Source organism: Thalassophryne amazonica, chromosome 2, assembly GCF_902500255.1.
Source record: "Thalassophryne amazonica chromosome 2, fThaAma1.1, whole genome shotgun sequence".
NCBI classification, from domain to species: domain Eukaryota; kingdom Metazoa; phylum Chordata; class Actinopteri; order Batrachoidiformes; family Batrachoididae; genus Thalassophryne; species Thalassophryne amazonica.
This window is the reverse complement of record NC_047104.1, coordinates 45,998,556-46,021,925: the sequence shown is the minus strand read 5'-3', so window position 1 is coordinate 46,021,925 and position 23,370 is coordinate 45,998,556. Positions and strand designations below refer to the sequence as shown.

Sequence of the window (23,370 nt, the reverse complement as noted above, 5' to 3'; positions counted from 1 at the left end):
TTTGCATGGTCAGATGTGACTCTACATCAGTGAATTCCTACACCCTTATGCTCCAAGCAGGTTTCTGAGGTTCTCAGACCAGAACCTGTGGGGTGTGCGGAGGTCTAGGTTGAGAACCAAGGGAGACTGTGCATTTTGGGGTGGTAGTACCCAAACCACTGCTTTTGGATATGCCCTACATGGACTCTGTTGGAGCATTTAAGGGCAAGCTCAAGACTCATTTGTACAGGATTGTTTTCACCTAATGTTGTGTTGTTGCTGTTTTTAATCTTTGTGTTTTTATTAAAATTTAGCACTTTGTGATTGTATCTTGAAAAAAGTGCTATATAAATAAATCTTAATGAACAGTTGATAATACAAAAATGAGCATCATCTATCAATGTGTCTTGTTAACATTTAATCAGGATTTACATTTTCATTCATGTACTATGTCATAGTAACTAAAATATGTTATAAAGTCAAAACACAATAAATGCTAACAAGATATTGGTTAACAGTTGCATAATACTTACTGTGTTATTTAACTGTTAAGCAATCTACATTACTGTATTAACTCACATCTCTAGTAAATAATACATTATTAAATCATTCATTCATTCATTTTCTGCTGCTTATCCGGATTGCAGTGGCAGCAGACCAAGCAGCTCATCCCACACTTTTCTATCCTTGGCCAAGTACTGTAACTCTTCCCGGGGATCTAGGGGCATTCCCAAGTCAGGCTGGGAAATATAATCCCTCAATCTGTTATTAAATAGCGTATATGTTAGGTAGCACAAACACTATTCACAAATGAAGGGTAAACATTTATTTAACTCTTAATTAATGGTTAGCTATTGCTTAGTAAAGCACTCATTTAAGTTGATATAGTATAAGTTTTTAAATAATGTTTAAATGAATACCTTAGTCAGCATCAACACTATAACTAAATTATGAATAAAACATTTTTTAAGGTATAATTACCCGTTAGTTAATGTGTATTACTGTCATAAGCTGGGTAGGCATGGCACAGAAGTAGGTTGAACACAAATGCAGAATCAAAATACTAAGGTATAAGTTAAAGGCTTTATCTCAGAAATCAGGCAGGTACACGGGAAGGCAGTCTGAGAAGCAGCGGTACATGCAGGGGTCAGGCAGAGGCGCAGTCAACAACAAGCACAGTCATGGGCGCAATTTGGTGGGGGGTAGGGGGTACATGTCTACCCCCCCACCTTTTCAACTGGGGAGACAGAATATGGTATGTCCCCCCACCTGCTGACATATATGTGTGTACTTGAAACATGCTATGCCAGTCTTATGTGCAAACCATGTCAGAATAGTATCTTTGTTTTTGCAAGTTTGTATTTTTAGCAGCATTGACTTGTTTACACCACCTGTTTCTTGTTTGTCACATTCAGAATTTTCTGGAGCTGCATTTGCCCAGATTTGAAACCAAAAATAGTTGCCTCTAGGGACTAGTGTCTACACATAAGTATCAATGGACCATATGCTAATTTACTAAATTCTGACAGTTAGAAAAGGAAATCAGAAAAGCTATCTGGGACCTCAGAAAGCCCATTTGCAATTATTGCTTGATCTCCAAAATCAGTCTATGCAAGCGAAATTATGTTCAGTATGAGTGTTGTCATTAGTGCCACTTCGAAAATTAAAGTCATGATAATTAATTTATCCTGTTGTTTTTTCAAATTTATGCAAAAACAAAAAAATACAGTATGCGATAGTTAATAATTATTAAGAGCCTGTTCTTTCATATATATGAATACATTTTACCACATTGTAGTTGTTTTTTTAATGAAAACTCAACCTATCATTCTTTTTGAGTTCTACACATGTGGTGATACCTTATTTACACCAGGATGTTAATAAATTCAATGCTGGCTATTCTCAGAATAAAGTACTTATATCCACAGTTTCAAATTGCATAAGTCAAATGGTGTCCACTTTATTGTCTTCTCAAAACATTAAAATTACTGTTCTGGATGCTCAGAATGCATCTGAGCTTATCTAGAAACCGTTGGCTTCTGAGGGCCTAAAGTGGCCCCCAGACCCCGGGCCTATGGGCTTCGGCCCTGCGGGGAATGAATATACAAAGGTAGGACTGAAACTAGACACATGACTAAAGTAAGATAAACAGGAAATAAATTAAACAGAAAATAAAACCACTGACAAAAGTTATTACACACAGGAGCAAGATAATCAGAAACAAAGTATGACGAGACCAGATTAATAACTAAACTATAACGACCAGATAAAAACAATAGGGGACAAAACATGACTGGGCCAGACTGGGGCCAAAACCTGACAATTACTGCATGAACGAATGCTAATTAATGTAACTTTATTTGTAATGTGTTACCTATTACTGTGAACTGAACCACTGAGACTCATCATTTCCTGTGCACGTCACTCCTCCGACATGGCATCATCATCCCCATGTGACTGATGGAGATGTGAAACCTGCCTCATTGAGGAAGCATCAGATGAGCCAAACGGCTGCCTGGAGTCAACTTTACCGCTGTACTTGTGTGAGGAACACTCGCAAACAATGATACGGATTATTGTTTTTCTCAAAATAACTGTCTGCTATTCTGCAACACCCACTGGCAGTGAGTCCTTCAGATGGTTTTAATGTGTTTAAAGTCTGTTTGTGGTCATGTTAACTGTTATAACAATGTGTAGGTCATTGGTCATATCCACGGAGCAACACTCATGTCGTTCCAACAACAAAAGCTGCGTCTCATGACAGTAAGTATGGATCCAAACAATTCTCATCCTACATTCCTACATTCTAGTTGCTAAAAAACTGGTCTGGATAAAAGAGATCTGGATTGGATCAAATCTTGAAAAATGGGTTCTTCAAAAGAAGAAAAGAATTCTATAATGTGATTAGATACAATAATCCAATCTTGGATTTGAGTTTTTGGGTTGTATTAGGAAAGGGCGACAGCACACATACACACAAACCAATGTCAGGTTGATGCCATTCAAAGTGCTCAACATCACACCAGGAGAAACTTAAGTATCCCAGGAGAAGAGAGAATTCAGTGTAGATTTAAGGAGAATATAATGAAACCAATTTATCACTGGTCAGATGACACATTTGTGTCATGTAGCTGGTATGCTCTTAAATGAAGAATTATGAATGCACTTTTCTTTGTATTTATTGGACAGTTTTCATGTTGTTATGATTTAAAATGTACAAATTACAAACTAATTTATGAATAACAATTGATTTGTTTTTGGCTTATTCTTTGGGGGTGGGAAGGGGGTTCTGTGCCAGATGACTGTTTAAAAGGAAATGACAAAAAGGGTTTTTTGTTGTTGTTGCTGTTGTTCCTTGCTATTTTGGTTGTAATTCTTGGTATAGTTTTATTTCATTTCATTTATATCGCGCCAAATCACAACAAAGTTGCCTCAAGGTGCTTCACACAAGTAAGGTCTACACTTACCAACCCCCAGAGCAAGCACACAGTGGTAAAGAAAAAACTCCCTCTGATGATTTGAGGAAAAACCTCAAGCAGATCAGACTCAAAGGGGTGACCTTCTGCTTGGGTCATGCTACCAGCACAATTGACAAAGCAATTTACAAAACGAATATACAGGAAGCTTATATTGTAATATTTAATCCCATTTAAAGCACTTTTCATGTGGATGTGGTAATCCTGAAGTCTCTATCTGGATCAGCGTAATCTAGTCCAATGTTGCTTTAAAACAAGTAACATGGATTGCGTGACCCTTGATAGCAAAAAAAAAAAAAAAGAACATGATTCCCAAATCCAGATCACCTTTATTCAGATCACCTTTATTCAGATTACCTTTTTTGCAAAATTGGCCCCTGATGTTTATTGACAGTTAGATCTGCCTTCAGTGCTGTTTGTAGTTGTAAATGCAAATGTTCTCATGCTCAAATAGAAACTGCCACTTCCTAAACTCTGTTTAATCTCTGACAGACAACTGCAAGAACGTGATCCAGGATTGTCTAAATGAAGTACCCTGGACTCAGTAAGTTATTTAGACAACAAGACGATAATACTGAAGGCCAGTGAAAAAATTGCGAAATGAGTTGGGTAAGAAGTCTGATTATGATGCCTCCCGAGCACCTGCATTTAGAGGATTTTGGGTGATTTTAGTGAACACCTAGGAATGATAAAACCCGGGTGGGCCACCTTGGGACTCCACACAAAGAGCTGAAAGGCTTACATGAAACCTACCATCCCTGGTTCTCAAGACCAGGCACCTAAGTGGCTCTACTCTATTCTACTCTTCTATTCTACTCTTCTTTTTTTTAGATATTTACATATACCTTAGTATACACTAGTCGAGTTCTACCTTAGAAATGGAATGTATTATAGAAGACATAGTAAGTCCCTTCGGCTGCTCCTTTGTTTGCACTCAGGGTCGCCACAGCAAATCCAAGGTGGATCTGCATGTTGAATTGGCATAGGTTTTACGCCGGATGCCCTTCCTGACGCAACTCCACATTACATGGAGAAATGTGGCATGGGTGGGATTTGAACCTGGAACCTTCTGCACTGAAACCAAGCGCATTAACCACTTGGCCACTACCCCTCGTATTATAGAAGACATACCTTACTGAATTTTCATGACCTCTCATTCAGTATGGCATATTATACAGCCCCTAAATAGATTCTTGTCATTTGCTTGGTGGATTGTATGTCATATGGTTTTGATTATTTATCCCACAGTATAGAAAAACAGACCACTGTATGATTTCTATAATTTTCCATACATTTTTGGTACCATACGTTTCTTTAACTAAAAATGTGTCTTAAAAATGTGTCCACATAACGAGGAAGCTAAAGTCAGTACACCATAAGCTTATCAGTAGCTTATGTAGTGTGGTCGCAGACATCTTTAGTGACTATAGAAGTGCTGAAAGATGAAGAACTGGACAAGTTCCTCTCACAATTTTTCATTAGATTGAGGAACGTAGACTTGAGTACTTTCTCACCTAATTTTAAGTAAAATATCAAATAGCAAGGGTCTATTTAGATGTCATATAAAGCAAATAATGGATGTTTTCCATTGGTGCAAATAGAAAGCATATTTTCTTGCACTGAAAGCTTTACTGTTCCAGCATTGAAAATCATCTTACCATTGCACTAACAGTTATCCATTATTTGTATACCACTGGCCCTGACGTACAACCTTGTGGCCTTGTCTGGCCCGGGGGCCATCAGTCTGAAATTTAAATTGTAGTTGTTAAAGTTGTAGTCCCTTTCCATTTATTTTTCTTGTTGTCATAACAAGGCAATGTAATGACACCTCACAATATTTCATTCAGTCTTTCATTCATATACACACACACAAACCAATGTCAGGTTGCTGCCATTCAAAGTGCTCAACTGCACACCGGGAGAAAATTGAGGATTAAGGACCTTGCCCAAGTGAATTTGGGGATTTTCCTGTCTGAAAAGGCTTTAACCTATGGACCATCACCTCCCTGTATCTAAAGGCTACAGTTAGTGCAGGGTCTGTATTTGCACTAAAGTATAGCTTGCTTGTACTGATATTCAGGGGATAATTTGATAGCTATTCTGAGGAACTGAATCAAGACATGCCCATGGTTACTATTAAACACATGCAAAGTCATATATCACCTTTCTTTGGACACATGTCCTTTGACAACCTTGAAAGGTTAAAGTCAAGGTCATGACTTTTGAACTCATGTATGAAGCACGTATGGATTAAATATGATGGAAGCATTGTGGGTTAGCTGAGGCTCAAGTGGTTTAAATTTGCAAGAAATTGTTCAAATGTCAAGCTTACACATAAGAAAATATTGTCTCACCAAATGAAAAAGAATTTATTTGCATGACTCAGTTTCAGTGTCTGAAAAGCAGGTTTTAAACTCTCTGAGAGGCCCTTTTTCTTTTCAAATGTGATAATGGCACAAGTAAGAGAAGTCTTGTTTCTCTAAAGAAATCGTTGGTGAAGTTAAAATGTTTTGTAATATCTTTAAACCTCTGGGGCCGACGCCATCGTATACGACGGCTAAGACCAAGCGTTACTAAAATATAAATAACTTTTTAATGACATGAAATAGAAACTTACCTTTTTTTGCTGAAAAGTTAACTCCGCGGTATTTCAAGCCAAAGTCTGGCTTCAGGCATTAGTTCCTTGTTCTCTGCTCAAACTCTCACATCACAGTTAAAAAAAGGACAAAAAGGACATAAGTCCTGAGACAGGACATGTCAACATCAAAGTAGAACTCCAGACATCTCCGCATTGCTTGACGGTTCACTCGCGTGTGCGCGCATCTCGCGCTCAAAGGAGGAAAGAAAAGAAAAAAAATTGTCTGCAGGCAGTTAGTTCCTTTCTCTCCAGACTCTCTCATCACAGTTAAAAAAGGACATAAGTCCAGGACATGTCAACATCAAGTAGAACTTCAACAATCTCCACATTTGCTAAAGGACGGTCCGTGCGTGCGCGCGCATCTTGCGGTCAAGGGAGGAAAGATAAACTATAACAGAACTCAGAGCGCAGCCCTGCAGCTCAGCACAACAAGTAGAAGAGAAGTCAGAGTGCACAGTCTGTCTGCAGCCAAACTGTACACTCTGACTTCTCTGTGCAGAGAACCTGCAGGCTGCGTTCTCACCTCCTCTCGGTCCCCTGCTGCGCGCACCTGACGCAGAAATTCCTGCGTCGTCATGACGCCACAGGGAGCAACTGGGAGCAGCCCCGGTGTGAAAGGGGCTTAAGGAGCCAAAGTGGGCCAAAGTGTGAATGAAAGCTGCTTTAGGAGCAGCACAGAACACTCCAAAACACAGTAGAAGTAGAGGTTTGTGCTGTAACCTTTGTGTAATAGCAGACAGAAATTGCTTTGAGATGAAGACAAAAAAACGCATAGACCATTTTGTATATATTGTTCAAAATGTGCATTTGTGTTTAATGTTTGAACCTTTTTGTTGTACCGTCTTTCACACAAAACAGTTGTTTATTATAGTTTGCTGTGTGTTTTGAATAAATGTGTGTGGAAAGTTATTTTCCACTTTACTTTTTACTTTCTTATTTCTGATTGTAAACCTTTATTACACGTATAAAACACAACAAAAGCATATATATTATGAACACACAGGTTGTCCTGAAAAAAAGAGACATAAAACTTGATTGTGGGATGCAGGGAGAGCTGTTAACAGCAATAATAAAACATTTATGCCAGGCGAGGGAACTGTCCAAAAAATGCCCTCGGACCCCAGAGGGTTAAAATTAGAGTGAAAAGATTTCACCAGCAATGGCGATATGTCGGAAGATTAGTCATTGCAAAAAGCATGTCTCATATTTTTATACTAATTTTGTGTGAATTTGTGTGTAATTGTAGGTGTTTTGAAAAGAGAAGTGTCAGCTGTATTGTGAGAGGGCGACAGCACCCAGGCTTCATACGTCGCATGATGAGTACATCTGAAGAGGTGAGTCGAATTCTGAGCAACGTTATAATCAACTATTAATGCAGACAAAAGATTCTTACTGCCACACCCGTGCCAGCGATCCTGGTAGAGTTACTAAGCAAGTCCACAGGCCACTGGACTTCTGCACCAGACTGGATGTCCCCCCAAACTCCTGAGAATGATCACATCCTTCCATGATAAACAGTGGCACTGTTCAGTGTGATGGATCATCCTCAGACCCCTTCCTAATTAGAAGCAACCCTCTTTGGCATGTTCTTCTCCCTGCTGCTGCGCTACACCTTCCAACAGTCCAAAGATGGCATCTTCCTCCACAGCAGAAGCAAGGGCGGCCTCTTTAACCTCGCACACCTACGAGCAAACATGAAGGTATGAAAGGTGCTCATCGGAGAGATGCTGTTCATAGATGATGCCGCCCTCACTGCCCACACTGAGGAACCGCTACAGAGACTACTCACTTTGTGAATGCCTGCAGTGAGTTTGGGCTTACCATAAGTCTAAAGAAGACCCATGTCATGGGCCAGGACTTCAGCAGCGATCCCTGCATCTTCATCGCTGACCACACCATGGAAGTGGTGGAGCAATTCACCCACCTGGGCTCTATCATCTCCAGCAACCTCACCCTCAACGCCGAGCTGAACATGAGGATTGGCAAGGCATCAACAGCAATGGGACAACACCATGCTCATAACCGACACCAAGATGAGGGTGTATCAGGCAGGAGTGCTTAGCACCTTCCACATGACTCCTTGGCATCACCTGGCAGCACTGCATCACCAACTCTGATGTCCTGGCCAAGGCAGGGATGCCCAGAATGTTTGCCATCTTGATCCAGAGACACCTGCGCTGCCTCGGACATGTCAGGCGAATGGAGGACGGCCGCATCCCAAAGGATGTACTGTAGGGTGAGCTAGCCACAGGCTCCAGAGCAAAAGGACAACCTGCGCTTCACTTCAAAGACATTTGTAAACGCAACCTGAGAGCAGGTGGCTTCAACCCTGTGGACCTGGAAACGGCAGCTGCAGACCACGCCGGCTGGAGGTCCACCACTAGAACCATCATCAGGGAAGTGGAAGAGAGGAGAGAGGCCCGGTGGGGGGAGAGGAGGTTCTGCTGACAGCAGAGCCTCCAGCCAGCACTCACTACCACAGACACCACACCGACAGATTACACCTGCAGCAACTGTAGCAGCCTGTGCCGGTCTCACATCGGCCACACCAGGTGCTGCAACACAACAACTTGATGGACGACCTCGGGCCTAGAAACCATGAGCTTACAGGATCGACAGAGCCAAGAATAGTCCACGGGCCAACCATGGATTTTGGTACACTCCAAAATAAAGCATGTTCAAGAGCGAATTCTGCCAGACAACAAGCGCTGCTTCCTACATGTACACTAACATGCCTCATTCACGTAATTATCATGTATAAAGCACATTGTTTTTCATGATCCTCTAAATCACTCCCTCTAAATTGGGCGGGCTCTTTCAGATGTAACAATTTCCCAGCTCTCCCTCTGCCTGTCAATGCTGCTACTAAGCCCCGCCTCCACCCCAGCATCCATCTGTGGCCTCTGATCATTCACTCACTCATCTTCAACCGCTTACTGCAATTAAGGGTCATGGGGAGCAGGGGGAGTCAGGGGGGCTGGAGTCTATCCTAGCAGTGGGCTCTGGTCAGTGGAAGAAAATGTGTGTGTCTAATCATCATTTTCTCATATTTCAAGAAAGCATCAGAAGGGAGTGATGATGATCAGCCCAATCTCAAAACTATATGCTGTTGTTACGTCTTTGTTTAATGAATAAATTAAATGTATTTTTGCCCATTTCTAATTACTTTTACTAAGTCATTAAACCCAAACAATAATCTCCTGTGATGAAAAATAAAACCAGTGTGGAAGTGTAAAAACCTGGCATTCCTTGAGTCACGGCTGATTCAGTTTTGGTCTCAGTTGCTAGTTTCCTTATTCATGACTACTGTACAGGGGATGACGTTTGATATTGTCAATCAGTTTAAGACAGTTTGAAATCATAAAGTCATGAATAGTTAAGGGCATGGTCACACTGAATGTCAGCTAGTGTGCCGACGGGTTAGATTATTTTCATCCGCTTAGTAATAAGATGAAATTCAGCAGATTCAACTGTTTGCCATTTCTGAGTATTTTATTACAAATATCTGAAATAATATGACTTGCTGTGTGGCTAATTTTACTAGTAAGCCATCTATTTCCAATATTTCCACTGAGTGAAATTTAGTTAATTTTATTATTGTTATTATTAATATTATTATTATTTGAATGTTGCACCATTAACACTAATTAGCAGGCTGTCGCTATACGCTATGACGCAATGTTGTCATAGTAGTTTTTAATAGCCACACCCAAGCAACCCATTATAAGACTCACTGACCTGAGCCCAGGTTATGTAGCCTGTTAGCCTTAGCTTGATAACTTGAGAGAGACGGATTGCTGAGGCTTCCTTCCTCCCGCACATGTCCCAACAGTCTTGCCCACGCTTCACCCTTTTACAAATTTCAGGGTTGGCCTGGATGTCGGCAGAGCCAGGCACTTCCAAGATGGCTACATCTAAGCCCAACTTTCTTAAGTTTCAAACCCACTCTTGAGAAAGCCTCATGTCACATCACGGCAGGTTTGTCCATAACATATAGTTTATGATTACTCTGCAGGTTAAAAAAACAAAGTCTTCGATATGATTGAAGGCTTGAGTTTAATAAGATTGAAGGTGACGGTTGCATCTTGGCTGAGGTATTGACTCTGCTGACTGCTGCTTTATTTTCATCTTTGCCTCAACGGGCAAAAGTACAGCTAAAGTGTCTGAATATGATTTTAGGCAGAAGAAAGCCCTACAGATCATCACAGGGTTCACGTCCCATCCTCGGCTCTCAGAAGAAGCAAAGGAGGAGACACTAAGAGCCAGGAGGAGTATGTAATACCTCTGGTGATCGCCGTGTTCAACAGCTCTCTCTTCAAGGTAAGAAGCTTGTCAAAATAAACAACTGAATAAGAGCGAATGCACCATTGTCCTTCCTGTTTGCTGTCATGTCAGTGCCAGTCTAAATAAAGAGAAGTATTAAACAGGGAAGTGTTTTCATGGTTTGCAAAAAACCGAAGTGTCAGTTACAACACATGGTGCATGAAGAAATAATGTCTTACAGGTGCAGTAGCTTCTGAATTTTCACAAAACTGACAAAATTGACTTAATTTTGCCATCTAGTTATAATCAAGTATCTTTATATCTGTAGTATATCACAAAATGAAAGCAATTTTTTCTGTGGGTACATTATTTAGTTTGGAAGGATACTTTGGCAAATATGAAACTTTCACTTTGAGAGATTGCAGGTGATATGAAGAATGAAGCTCATGCACAAGGTTGGAAGTTCATGCTGCAATCATTGGAAATTGGGAGCCTGGATTTTCTGAAGTGTAGCTATGACTGTTATAGCTAAGAAAGCTGTGATAAAACTTGAGTCTCCAAACTGTCTCATTTTAACAAACCAAACAAAAATACTGTAACTGTAATGAACATCACAGCAGACCAGTGTGAGTATTGTCTTAACTGTCCTGTCCAGCAGTTATTCAGCAAGACTTTGGTGTGAAATTTGTTGAGGTTTTATCTGGAGTTCTTCCTAACAGAAGGTCTCTTGGTTTATATTTATTGGTGGTGTCCATCACTTTCTATTTTTCATTTTCTTCTTTTTTTTTTTTTTTTTTGTTTTTGGAGGGGTAGGGGGCACATTCAGCTTATATAGCACAGGTGTGCCTTTTGACCCTCGAACAGCATGCTGGGAAATTGAGTTTCCAAGTGTGTCATGGCATCTTGCCGCTGTATTTTAAGCCATATGGGGCAAAATCTTAAATTGTTGACTGTAATGGTGATATAACATTCTGAATCCTTTATTTTACAAAGGAACAAAATTTTAGTAGTGCTGAGGAAATCAAAAATCGCAACGGACGACAATTTCATAAGGGCTTTAATTTAAAGGTACAGCACATAGAATGTACGTGTGTTTATGAACAGAAATGGAATATAGTATATGTGTTTTCATAAGTTTTAGAATTAGCCCATCTCATCTACATGGGAGCAGACCCACTTTTGGAAGGTGCCATATTGCAGTACCATATTGAAACAGTAGCCCAAAAGGGACATACTTATGTTTTCCATTTTGGAGCATGACTGCAAGACTGAAGAAAATAAGCAGGGGAATCAGTGGTAACTGCCCTTTCCACTGCCACCTGGCTGCATAATGCACTCTGCATCTTTACCACTAGATGGTGCTAAATCTGACACACTGCAGTGTTATTGTTGGGATTTTCTTCTTCACACTGATTTGCCTTATGTTTATGAATGATCACAGTTGGTCCTTGTGTGTTATGAATATGGAGCACAAAGAGTGTTTGATACACAAAGTTCAGTTTTGATGTTGGTGCTTTGAAGGTTCTTTATTCCGTTTGACCCGTCTGTCTGTCCAGCTGAGCCGCCGTCAGGGTAGAGCTCGAGGAAGAGGACTCACGCCTGACCAGTCTGAGCACAACCAAGTCATTATTTTGGGGAATACAGTTTTGGCAGTGAAGCTAGGGAGTGGTCCTGTTCATAACCTTTCAGAGCCCATTAAACTAATCTTCAAACACAACAACCAGGTACAGTGACACAATAAGCTCCAGCTGGAATCTCATTTGGGAAAAGTGCAGCAAATCAGATTTTTTGCTCGTGTTCCAGGTGCAAAATGGGACGTGTGTGTTTTGGCTGGAGTCAAACATGAAGGATGGAACAGGTGAGCTGCATGAGACACTGGCATGTAGGCATGATGATGAACCACACAAAGTGCTGAAATGTCTGTTTTTGTTTGAGGTCACTGGAGAGCAGACGGCTGTCACACCACCTATGAGCAAAACAAAATCACATGCAGCTGCAACCACCTCAGCTTTTTTGCAGTGCTTGTGGTAAAATAACTTCTCATACAGTATTTCCTCAGTATTGGTTCATGTTTCTTATTTACAGAAGCTCATTTATGCGTTTTGGAAAGAAATAAATTCTCATTACTGCCTATAGGTGCTTACGTACTGCCACGGAGGGTACACAGTTTGATTTTGCCTGAATTTTAGACGACAAACGTAATTTTGGCTCTGGCTCCTTTATAAACAGTGGTGTATTCTGAAAGCCCAAACAAAGTAGTAATAAATGCATTCCGTGAAACACAACCGCATCCCGCTGGTTTTACTTGTAGAATATCATTCTGATGTCCGGCGCAACTCTGGTTTCACATGGCTTTGTGTATGTACACAAAGTCTCCCAGTTCCACATGACGGCGAGTAAACATCCAACAGCCGTCACGTTTGTGTTGCTTGAGTCTTTCCTTTGTCCGTCTGTAGTCAATAAGCGGGTAAGCAGACGGTTACATCCGCTTACTTTCCATGCAAGACGTTCCCGGTTCTAACCCACCCCTGCCCACGCCCCGTGTAATGTGGAGTTGCGCCAGGAAGGGCATTAAGGCGTAAAACCTGTGCAGAGTCAACATGCAGAACCACCAGAAAAACAAAGAAGCAGAAGGGACTTGCGTTTGGATACATGACGCTAACACAAACGACTGGTAGCCGTTTCAAGTCCTGTGTCCACGTCACAGCTCTCCCATTAAGCTCGTGAACAGATCCGACCGCCATCGCTTTCTCTCCGACTCTTCTTGGTCACGCTTTTCCACTGCAGGAAACATCCCCTTACAGCGAGAATTTTTTTGTGGATTCTTGAAATTTTAGCGCTGACGACAGACTTAAAGTAACGGTAAACAAACACTAAACGTAATTACAAAATAAATCTTACCGGAGGCGCATGTATCAACTACAAAATCCTGATGTTGACAATGCAATGCATTCTGGGCTGATTTTTCTTATATGTGGTAGGGAGAAATGAGATGCCCTTGCTTTTATCTTTTTGCTGTGTTTTTCCAGTTATTTTCAAATAACAATGTTTTAATTATGACATAATTACAACATAATTAATGTCATAACTGTAAGACAGCAATCTTACAGTTACATCTACAGTAACATCTTAAATCTATAGATATGAATAAGTAGGTAAGTAAGTCCCTTCGGCTGCTCCCTCATTTTCACTCGGGGTCACGACAGCAAAACTGCATGTTGATTTGGCACAGGTTTTACACCGAATGCCCTTCCTGATGCAACTCCACATTACATGGAGCAATGTGGCAGGGGTGGGTTTGGACTGGGAACCTTCTGCACTGAAACCAAGCACACTAACCACTTGGCCACCACCCCTGCCCCATATAGATACAAATAAGTATACAACATATTTAAACAACTTCATATAATAAATAAACAAAGAAACAATAAGTCACCACTGTTTAGATAAGGCAAGAGCAACAAGGAATTAATACTTCATTTAATTTTAATTGTAGCTGTCTCTTCTCTTACAGAACCCCATAACATCTGTGGATTCAACTAATGCTGTGAGCCTCAGTTATATCACCTACGTTGGATCGGTGCTGTCTGTGATATTTGCAATCATCAGTTTAGTTATTTATATATGTCTACAGTAAGTAGTACATATTTGAATTTGACATTATTAACCAAAGATATATATATATATATATATATATATATATATATATATATATATATATATATATATATATATATATATATATATACAATTAAACTGCTCATAAGTGCAAAAGACACAACTCTAAGTTGTCAGCCCATCTTATTTTGCCACACATTTGAGTAGCTTGTCACCATCTAGTATGCGATGTGAGCATTTCAGGGCTTCTAGTACATTTCCAACTTGAAACTCAAAATTCAGTTAAAAAAAGGCATTTATAAATGTCAGAAATGCATGATTTTGTTTTTTTTGGCATGCAGAGCTTTGACATTCCAGTCGTACTGTTTTGAGAGCTTTACCATTCTCGAGTTTTAAGATAAGAAAGTTTGGCGGAAGGATGTATGGAAGGATGGAATGTCTCCTGACAAGCACAACTTACAGTTATGAATATATACTGTGTGTGTTTACACTGTTTACAGGATATTTTATACATAAAAGTCTTGTGATAACCCAGGCAAACAATGAGTAGAACCCAAAATACCATGTGGCAGATTAAAAAAGAAGGGTACAATACGGTTATTGAAAGATGTTGTTGGAAACATACACGAGGTGCAGAAGGAGGAGAAGGCACTGGCAACTGCTGGAACCTGAGCAGTAGATTGCCAGGACCAAGTGGGCACCAGTGGAGCTGGGATTTGTGGACAAAGGAATCAAAATAGGGGTCAGCAAGGAACAGAGACACTAATTTAACCCAGATACTTCATCAGACCAACTGTACCACAGAGGAGAAAGAATAATCTGGCGAAGTTGGAATGGAATACTGCGAGGCTGATGAGATGTAGGTGTTCCAGCTGAAGCAGGTGTAGGTCATGAACAGCTCAACTAGCAAGACAGAGAGAGGAGAGAGAAAGCACAAGGCCACAACATATGCAGAGAGCACAATAAAATGTCAGTTATGGATATGTATGTCCACCTATGACTGGCCTCACACACACACACACACACATACACACACACACACATACACAGGGGTTAGCACACTTTTTCGACAATGAAGTACACTATGATGTAAGTGGGAATGTAAGATTTAAGTAACAAAGAGCCAGATGTATAATTAATTTGGAAATATATCATTTCCATTTCAGACAGTGGCGTCCAGAGAAGGCCATCGGTTTACACATGCAACTGACGGTGGCGCTGCTTTGCCTTCATCTCAGTTTCCTGCTCTGTAGTTTCTGGGTGTGGTTACAGAAAGAAGATAGTTTGGTTTGCCAGATTCTGGGGCTATTTTTGCACTGGTCACTGCTAGCTACTTTCTGCTGGATGGCATTGGAGGGATTCCACCTCTACCTTCTCCTTGTCAGAGTCTTCAACATCTACGTCAGGAGATACCTGCTGAAACTCAGCTTGGTGGGATGGGGTGAGTGATGCAATGACTAAACAAAAGATAAATGTAACGTTTCGGGCAACCAGCCCTTCATCGGACAGCATGTACAACACCTGTCTAAATACTGACATAATTAATGATTGCCCTCACCTGAAGACTAATCAGACCAATTAAAAACATCTTGTCATGTTATCTGCTACAAACATACTCACACATTTATGAGAGCAAACAGATAAATAAGCACCACAGCCGGCAAAGACATCAAACAAAACAAACAAAGACACTGATATAAATACAGGCCACATATCTAGATAAAATAAAATACATGATAACAAAAATAGTGGCAAAAGTACAAACGGGACACGTCCTGCAGAGACAGATACAACATAAAACAACTTCATAATTTAAAAGACAAATTCCATAATAAAAAAAGTTACATGGTGGACAAAGAATCATAAAAAATATATATATTATAAAAACGGTCTGAGGTCAAAATCCTCATTTAGGCCCCTGGGGGAAGGTGTACTGAGAGTATAAATCCAAAAGGTTTCTCTTTTCAGAAGCACATTATTAACATCACCACCACGATTATTGAGTTGTACATGTTTTATGCCCAAGTACCTGAGTGAACTCACATTATGATTTTTCACAGAAAAGTAAACAACCCACAGGACTTTTGTTATCATGATTATGAATTTTGGATCTATGCTCCGAAATTCTTGTTTTTAAAGGCCTTGTAGTTTTTCCAATATACACTAATCCACACGGACATTTCAACATGTAGCTGACATTGGATGACTCACATGTGATAACTCCCTTGATTTTAAATGTCTTACCTGTCCTGGGGTGTGGAAAAATTTCTGTTTGATATGTGAAATTGCATTGACTGCAATGACCACATCTATAGTTACCCTCCGGTATCTTGGGTAAAGAGCATGAATCAGTCAAAGGCAGCAAATTAGAGCGTACCAACATGCTGTTTAAATTAGGTGGTCTCCTGTGTACAATCCTGGGTGGTGAAGAAAACGCTTTTAAATCTTTCAAATGTGGATCAGTTTCAATAATATTCCAGTGTTTTTTAAGACTTCCTCAAATTCCCTACTCAACGATTAATACTGTGTAATACAGTTAAAGCTAGTGGTCAAAGTTTTATTTCGTTTGTAATGCAAACATTCATTTTGAGTGATGTATCAAATCTATTGCGGGCTTCAGTGATCCACATAGGATTATATTCTCTCTGTTGAAAATGATGTACAAGATCATCCACTTGTACTTGATAATCAGAATCTGAACTACAAATATGACGTATATGATTAAATTGTGAAATAGGTAAACTTTTCTTAAGAGACACTGGATGAAATGACTTTCCATGCAAAATGGAATTTCTGTACAGGGCTTTTCCTGTACAGGGTAGATCTCAATCTGTTACCTTGTCTATAGACCAGAATATCCAAAAAATGAATTTTATGTGCATCATATGCCATAGTAAATTTCAGATTACAATTATCATTAATAAACTTATGAAATTCTACAAGTGATGTCTCTGTGCCATGCCACACAAAGAAAATATCATCTATATACCTTTTCCAATGTGAAATTTGATGTAAATGAGGATTTTGATCTGAAAAAACAATATCCTGTTCAAAAAAGCCACAGAATACTGAGGCAAAACTGGGGGCCATCTTTGACCCCATACTAATCCCCAAAATTTGCAGGTAATAATCAGATTCAAACATAAAAAAATTAGAAGTCAATACAATACCTGCAAGGTCAACAATGCTCTGGGTACTCTGTGTGCAATCCGGCCTCTGATTAAGAAAAAATTGCATAGCTTGTAATCCACCCCCAATGGGGACATTAGTATACAGAGATACAGAGATTTTCTTCAACTTTTGTTTTTTTCCCTCCCATCCTTTATTAAAGATTTGATGGATTTTTTTTGAAGCTATTCCATACTATAACTGTCTCAGACCAGTGCTTTTTAGTGACTATGGATATTGAATCTCTGTGACAGTCGCCCACCACCCACAGAGATACAGAGACCTTCATCTGCACTTCGTGCAAGGTTGCATGTGATTGGAACACAGATACACATTGATGAGACAGGGAAACAGCCTTCTGCACAGGACAGAAAACAGACAATCGCCCATCATCCATGCAGGGGTCCTGCCGGGAAGGCATTAATATCCATGTCTCGGCTTGTTAACATATGTAAGGCAGGGAACACCCTACAGCCAAAAGTGGCAACTTTTATATGTGGAGCAGGTTTTACATGCAGAGCAGGAAACATACTATAACATCTGGTATGGTGAATTATGTCTGGACAGTCCATTGTGTGTTGTGTTAGCCACAAAGTACACATTTTAATGTATGGTCAGAAATAAATGCAAGCAAAGTAATTTTGTTTAATCAACATATTTTTAAAAATGTCCAAAACAAAATGCTTTCAAAAAGTGAAACAAAAAAATACTCAAATAAAATGTATGCTGGACACAGTTGTTGGCACCCTTTGATGAATTTACAGTAAATCATGACTTTTTCAGCCATTTTTCTTTGGACAAGTCAGGGGATGGACACATGAACATTTCCGAGTCCTTGAATATATCTTGGACTTCATTTCTGTCAGTGTTTAAGAAATATAAACAGTAGGATACTGTATGGTAAATTTGTCTGGAGGAGGCAGTTCTCTAAAACTGAGTGACAGTGCAAGAAGAAGACAAGTGAGGGAAGCCACCAAGACACCCAAGACAACTCTGAAGTTATAGGGTTCTGTGGCTGTGATTGGAGAAATTGTGCATACTGCCACTCGTGGGATTCGAACCTGAAAAGAAATGAACGCTAGACAGGAGTCTTACCGCTGCACCACGACCGTAGTTACGAAATACACGCATAAAATCCTTCAAATAAATAAGGAGAGAAATGTATTTAATAAAAAAAAACTATGAAACGATGTATGAAAGAGGATGTTAATTTATGACATATTTTCCTGCCTAACCCCCAAAATATTAGCCGATGTTAAATGACACAACAGGTAAGTTGGAGAAAACTTTGCCACAAAGAGATCTGTGCTGGACTGATTCTGTCTGCTCGTCTTGATCAGCGATTGGACACAAACACTTCAAGTTCAGTGGCTGAGAGAAAAAGAGGCTGGAGATAATTATCATACTGCACAAACGCTATATTTTACGCGCATCATGGGCATCTGAACGGTGTTTTTTACGGCATTTTTTTTTTAGGGTTCCATTGCGGTGTAAAAAAACGACGTATTGTTTGACACATTATGCCGCATTTAATGGTGTCATCTTTAATTACGGCGTAAAAAGCGTTGTGATAACTGACAAAACAGCATTTTTTTATGGCATTTTTGGTGAAACGCGTCTGAAAGTGGCGTAATTGTGGCACTGTTGGCTTGCCATATACCAGGACTAAACGCCACACATGACTCGGGAGAGGCGCACGGGGGACAGACATAATGAAAACATGCAGGACAACATGACAACACAACACATACATGTTTTGTTCTTGTTGCCAAATAACTTTGGATATTTGTAAAAATATTTTGATTAAACAAAATTGCTTTGCTTGCATTTATTTCTGACATTACAATAAATGTGTACATAAAATATAGGGGTACCAACATTTTTGTCCATGTGTGTACGACAAATATCTCTTGGTATGATCCATGCCTCAAGTTTAGGCAGTGGGAAAAAGTCAACAGGATGCCCATATTTCACCTGGTTGCACCAGAATGAGGATTACTTTCAAGCTGTGGGGATGGACTGGTTTTCTGCATGGGTGGTTTCCATCCAAAGCCCAAGGTGGTTCCGTGGTGTGTTAAATGTGGTGATAAACAGCACCATTGCATGCTTCCACACTTGACTTGACACTACTTGGCATTCTTTTTAAACTTGCAAATGCATATTTATATTATTTCCACTAAATGTGGCTTTGTGTAAATGTTTGACAGTATCTTTCTTGTTTTATGCATTTCAGGATTTCCTACAGTAATTGCAGTAGTTTGTGGGACATTAGGTGTGTATGGCAAATACAGTCTGGTACATAAAGATGGTAACAACCACACGACAACTTCACAAATGTAAGGAAAGTTCATTGTTGTGAATATGCCACCACATCCAGTGCTTCTGAGCAAATGTGTGTCCAAAAACCCATTTTTAACCATAAAAGGCCTTTGATGATACTTTGTTTCAGATGTTGGATCAGCAGCAACTTCCCACAGAGGAATATAGTCAGCTATATCACTATTGTTGGCTTCCTGTGCCTGGTGATACTGTATAATTCCTGCATGTTGGGACTGGTGATTTTCAAGCTAAGGATGCTGAGGAGAGCAAGTGGAGACAAATATGGCAGTGGTGGTTGGAAGAAGATGTACAGAGAAAAAGGGACCCAGTTATGGAAAGACTGCGCCACAGTGCTGGGTCTCAGCTTTGTCCTGGGGATACCTTGGGCTTTAGCGTTCAGCACCTTCTCTTACTTCTCCCTCTTTTGGATCTATCTGTTCACTATCCTGAACTCCTTGCAGGGTGAGTATGTGCACCACATTGAACACTTTGTGATGATATGTTTGGCTGCCAGACAAATTCGCTGCTTTTCATTTCCAGGTGTGATTGTGTTCCTGTGGTCCCTTGCATTGACCTGCAAAATTCGATCTGACAGTAATTCCTCAGCCAAGTCAAGTCAAGACCCTTCCACTCTGAAGATGACAGATACTAATTTCAGTAATGGTCAATAAACTCTTTAGTATCACCATCACAGTGATCCTAAAATGGATACTCAAAGGAATAAGACTCAAAGGATTAAGACCACAACAACAGCAATGAATTGTGCGTTATCTATAGGTGCTGGACTTTGGGACTTTGGGCATGTGACGTAATAGTACCCATTGGGCATGAAGGCCTTAAGGGCTATAGCAGTCTGACATTTAACCCCAGTGACCTTGACCCAAATGATTGACCTTGTCAGGGTAGTTCTAGAATCCATGTTGTCCAAATTAGTTTAAAAATAAAATTCCTTGACCTTGAAATTTGCCAAAATTACTTTTTTATTGCAGTTTCATCCTTCACTGGCACAGCAGGTTTGGTAGAAATCAGCAAAAGAATCTGGGAAGAGAAGACCAACAAACAGACAGCCAAATATGACCTTGATCCCAGTGACTGACATCGACAACTTTGACCATATTGAGTAATTCCAGAACCCACCTCCATACATGTGTCATGTTTTGTATAAATCACAGTGTAAAACATCACTTTTGATTTTTGATCCCAATGACCTTGACCAAATTGATTGACCTTTGGTCAATTTTATATCACCTGGGCTGACCCCAATGACCTTGACAATTGCCAAAACAAACCCCTTAATGGAAATTCTGGGGTCAACCTTCATGCACCCAGTTTGGCACAAGTGCCTTGGAGTGGTAGCGGGACAAACAAACAAACACTGGTCATATTTTAGTATGTTTAAATCAAATAGTATCAATAACTTCACATGCTCAAATACTTTTTTCCTTACCTAAATGGTAATTATTGTGTCAGTTGCACCAGCCAAGATGGTCAAAATTGCCAAGAATTAATTGTGTGTTCTTGAAAAAGTGAGAATTAAAAATGCTATAACCTGATACGAGCACTGGCCAAGATGTGCATAGAGTGAAGAGGCCCTGAGTGTGTCTGTGCAGTAAGTATGTCCTTGGTTCTACTCAAAGCATTCTTAGTTTACAACAAGCAACACAGGATTTCAGTATTTTAAAATGCTTCAAAGGTGTGAACCATATCAATATGATCTAAAACAACACTATTTCATGAGTCAGCAGCAGTGAGAAGAATAAAAACTACAAAACAAATCAATAAGATAGACCTTTTGGAGGAAAGAAAGGTAAATTTTGTCTCATATGTCAGGGACTATAGTACACAAATGTGTCGACTCTATATCTTACATTATCCTTAGAGATGTTTTCTCACATATGGAAGGGCATTCACTGAGTGCACACCTCTATAAATAGACAAACAAAATGAATACCATACTACCTCCATCCATATGTTGTCCAGTCTGTCTCCACACAACATTGACCTTATGGAATTTCAAGCATTCTTCAGTTATGACTGAATACAAAATATTTCTACTGATTTGATAAGATAACATACATCAGCTTTATTTATCTCACAGGAAATGATGTTGATTTGAACTTAAATTCTGAACTTTTTATTGAACTTTAATTTTGATATTTGTGGATACCACCCTTTTTGTGTCAGTATACAATACACACATTATTAACGTCCTCCCAGAAAGGATTCTTGAGTAATAGTTGTGAGGAAAAAAAATCACATTATTGGCGTTTTGGAAGAATATGTATGAAATGATCTTCAAATACAATGAGCTAATTTATTTCCAAGGCTGAACCTATGATCCACGTCTCAGACATTGTGTAAATCAGTTGTCGTGTTCACAAGAACAATCGTTTCTGCTCGATTATTATGCAAATATATGCACTAAATAACCCTAAACATATTGAGCTCATCCTATTGGTTGAGCTTTATGCACTAACACCAGTGGGTCTTTCTCAGGATGCTGGTTTATTTTGTGATCTTAAATTAAAGCAACACTTGGTAGAACATTTGTTTGTCTATTGTGCTCCAGTGTTGTAGAAAAGTCTGCCTGTTGGAATGACAGTTCAGTTTGGCTCAGATGTTGAAGTCATATGTATTGTAAAACTAACATTTTTCTCATGTCACTTTGTTTAACTTAGTGTTCATGTGATTGAACTGTCATTTTTTTATTTTCCATCTGTTTTGCTGTTAAGTGATTTGCGTTTTATTTTGTTTTATATTGCAAAACACTTCAGTAGAGCGAGTAGCGAGTGAATAAGGAGCAGGCCTGCTAAAACGTGGACCTGGGCTCGAATCCCACTCATGCTATCTGTCGGTGTCCTTGGACAAGACACTGAATCGACATTGTCTCAGTACACCCAGCTGTAAATGGGTACCAGCCGTGGCTGGGAAAGTAACCTGCATCGGGCTGGCATCCCGTCCAGGGGGAGTCGTAGACTGTCATCTGCTTGATACTATGGAGATAAGCGCCAACAGGCCTCAAGACCTATATAAATGTAATGTACTTTGAATATATGATGTGAAAGTGCTTTATAAATAAATTTATTATTATTGGTATTATTGTCATCATTATCATAGTCATCATTATCCTACAATCTTGTAAGTATCAGTTGTTTACATGTATTTTTTAATGACTTACATGTATGTAGACAGGTGTGTGTCTTTCCAAATCATGTCCAATCAATTGAATTTACCACAGGTAGACTCCAATTAAGCTGTAGAAACATCTCAAGGATGACCAGTAGAAACAGGATGTACCTGAGCTCAATTTTGAGCTTCATAGTAAAGACTGTGAATACTTATGTACATGTGATTTCTTAGTTTTTTATTTTTAATAAATAAGCAAAAATCTCAAAAAAGCTTTTTCATATTGTCATTTTGGAGTATTGTGTGTAGAACTGTGAGGGGAAAAAAATGAATTTCGTCCATTTTGGAATAAGGCTGCAACATAACAAAATCGCTGTGAATACCTTCTGGATGCACTGTATTTTCCTTTCATTCAAAATATACTTGGACTGTGACCCAGCACTGTGATGCCGCATTGATCTTATCCATCATCAGAAAGCGTTTGTCCTTCACACACCAAAAACCTTGTCTTTACGTTCAATATTGTGCTGTATTTAAAGAGTGCAGCACTCAGCTGCACTTTACATAAGAGGGTTCACAACACACATACATGCAATAGCACATAAAATGGCCAGAGAACTGAAATGAACACACACAAAAGACTCACACCAGTGCCTCAGCGCAGGTCGTGTGTATCTCAGCGGAAAGTACTGCTGAGAAGCGATCAGTACAACTCAGGAGAGCTTGCTTAAACTCATGCATGCTTTTAGCATATTGAATATTTTCTGGAGCTTAGTTGGACTT

At 39.6% G+C, this 23,370-nt stretch overlaps 1 protein-coding gene across 1 annotated transcript; it reads left to right on the top strand.

Moving 5' to 3' along the window:
* The first annotated feature begins 2,470 nt into the window (after window positions 1-2,470).
* On the top strand, window positions 2,471-22,555 carry adgrg3 (adhesion G protein-coupled receptor G3). Its single transcript, XM_034185510.1, has 13 exons — window positions 2,471-2,603; window positions 2,677-2,742; window positions 3,948-3,999; window positions 7,340-7,427; window positions 10,273-10,413; window positions 11,913-12,080; window positions 12,160-12,214; window positions 12,292-12,383; window positions 13,871-13,989; window positions 15,141-15,415; window positions 19,376-19,478; window positions 19,592-19,923; window positions 20,002-22,555. Exons 1-13 carry the CDS (start codon window positions 2,543-2,545, stop codon window positions 20,130-20,132), a joined length of 1,683 nt encoding a protein of 560 aa, XP_034041401.1. The 5' UTR covers window positions 2,471-2,542; the 3' UTR covers window positions 20,133-22,555.
* Window positions 22,556-23,370: the final 815 nt, after the last annotated feature.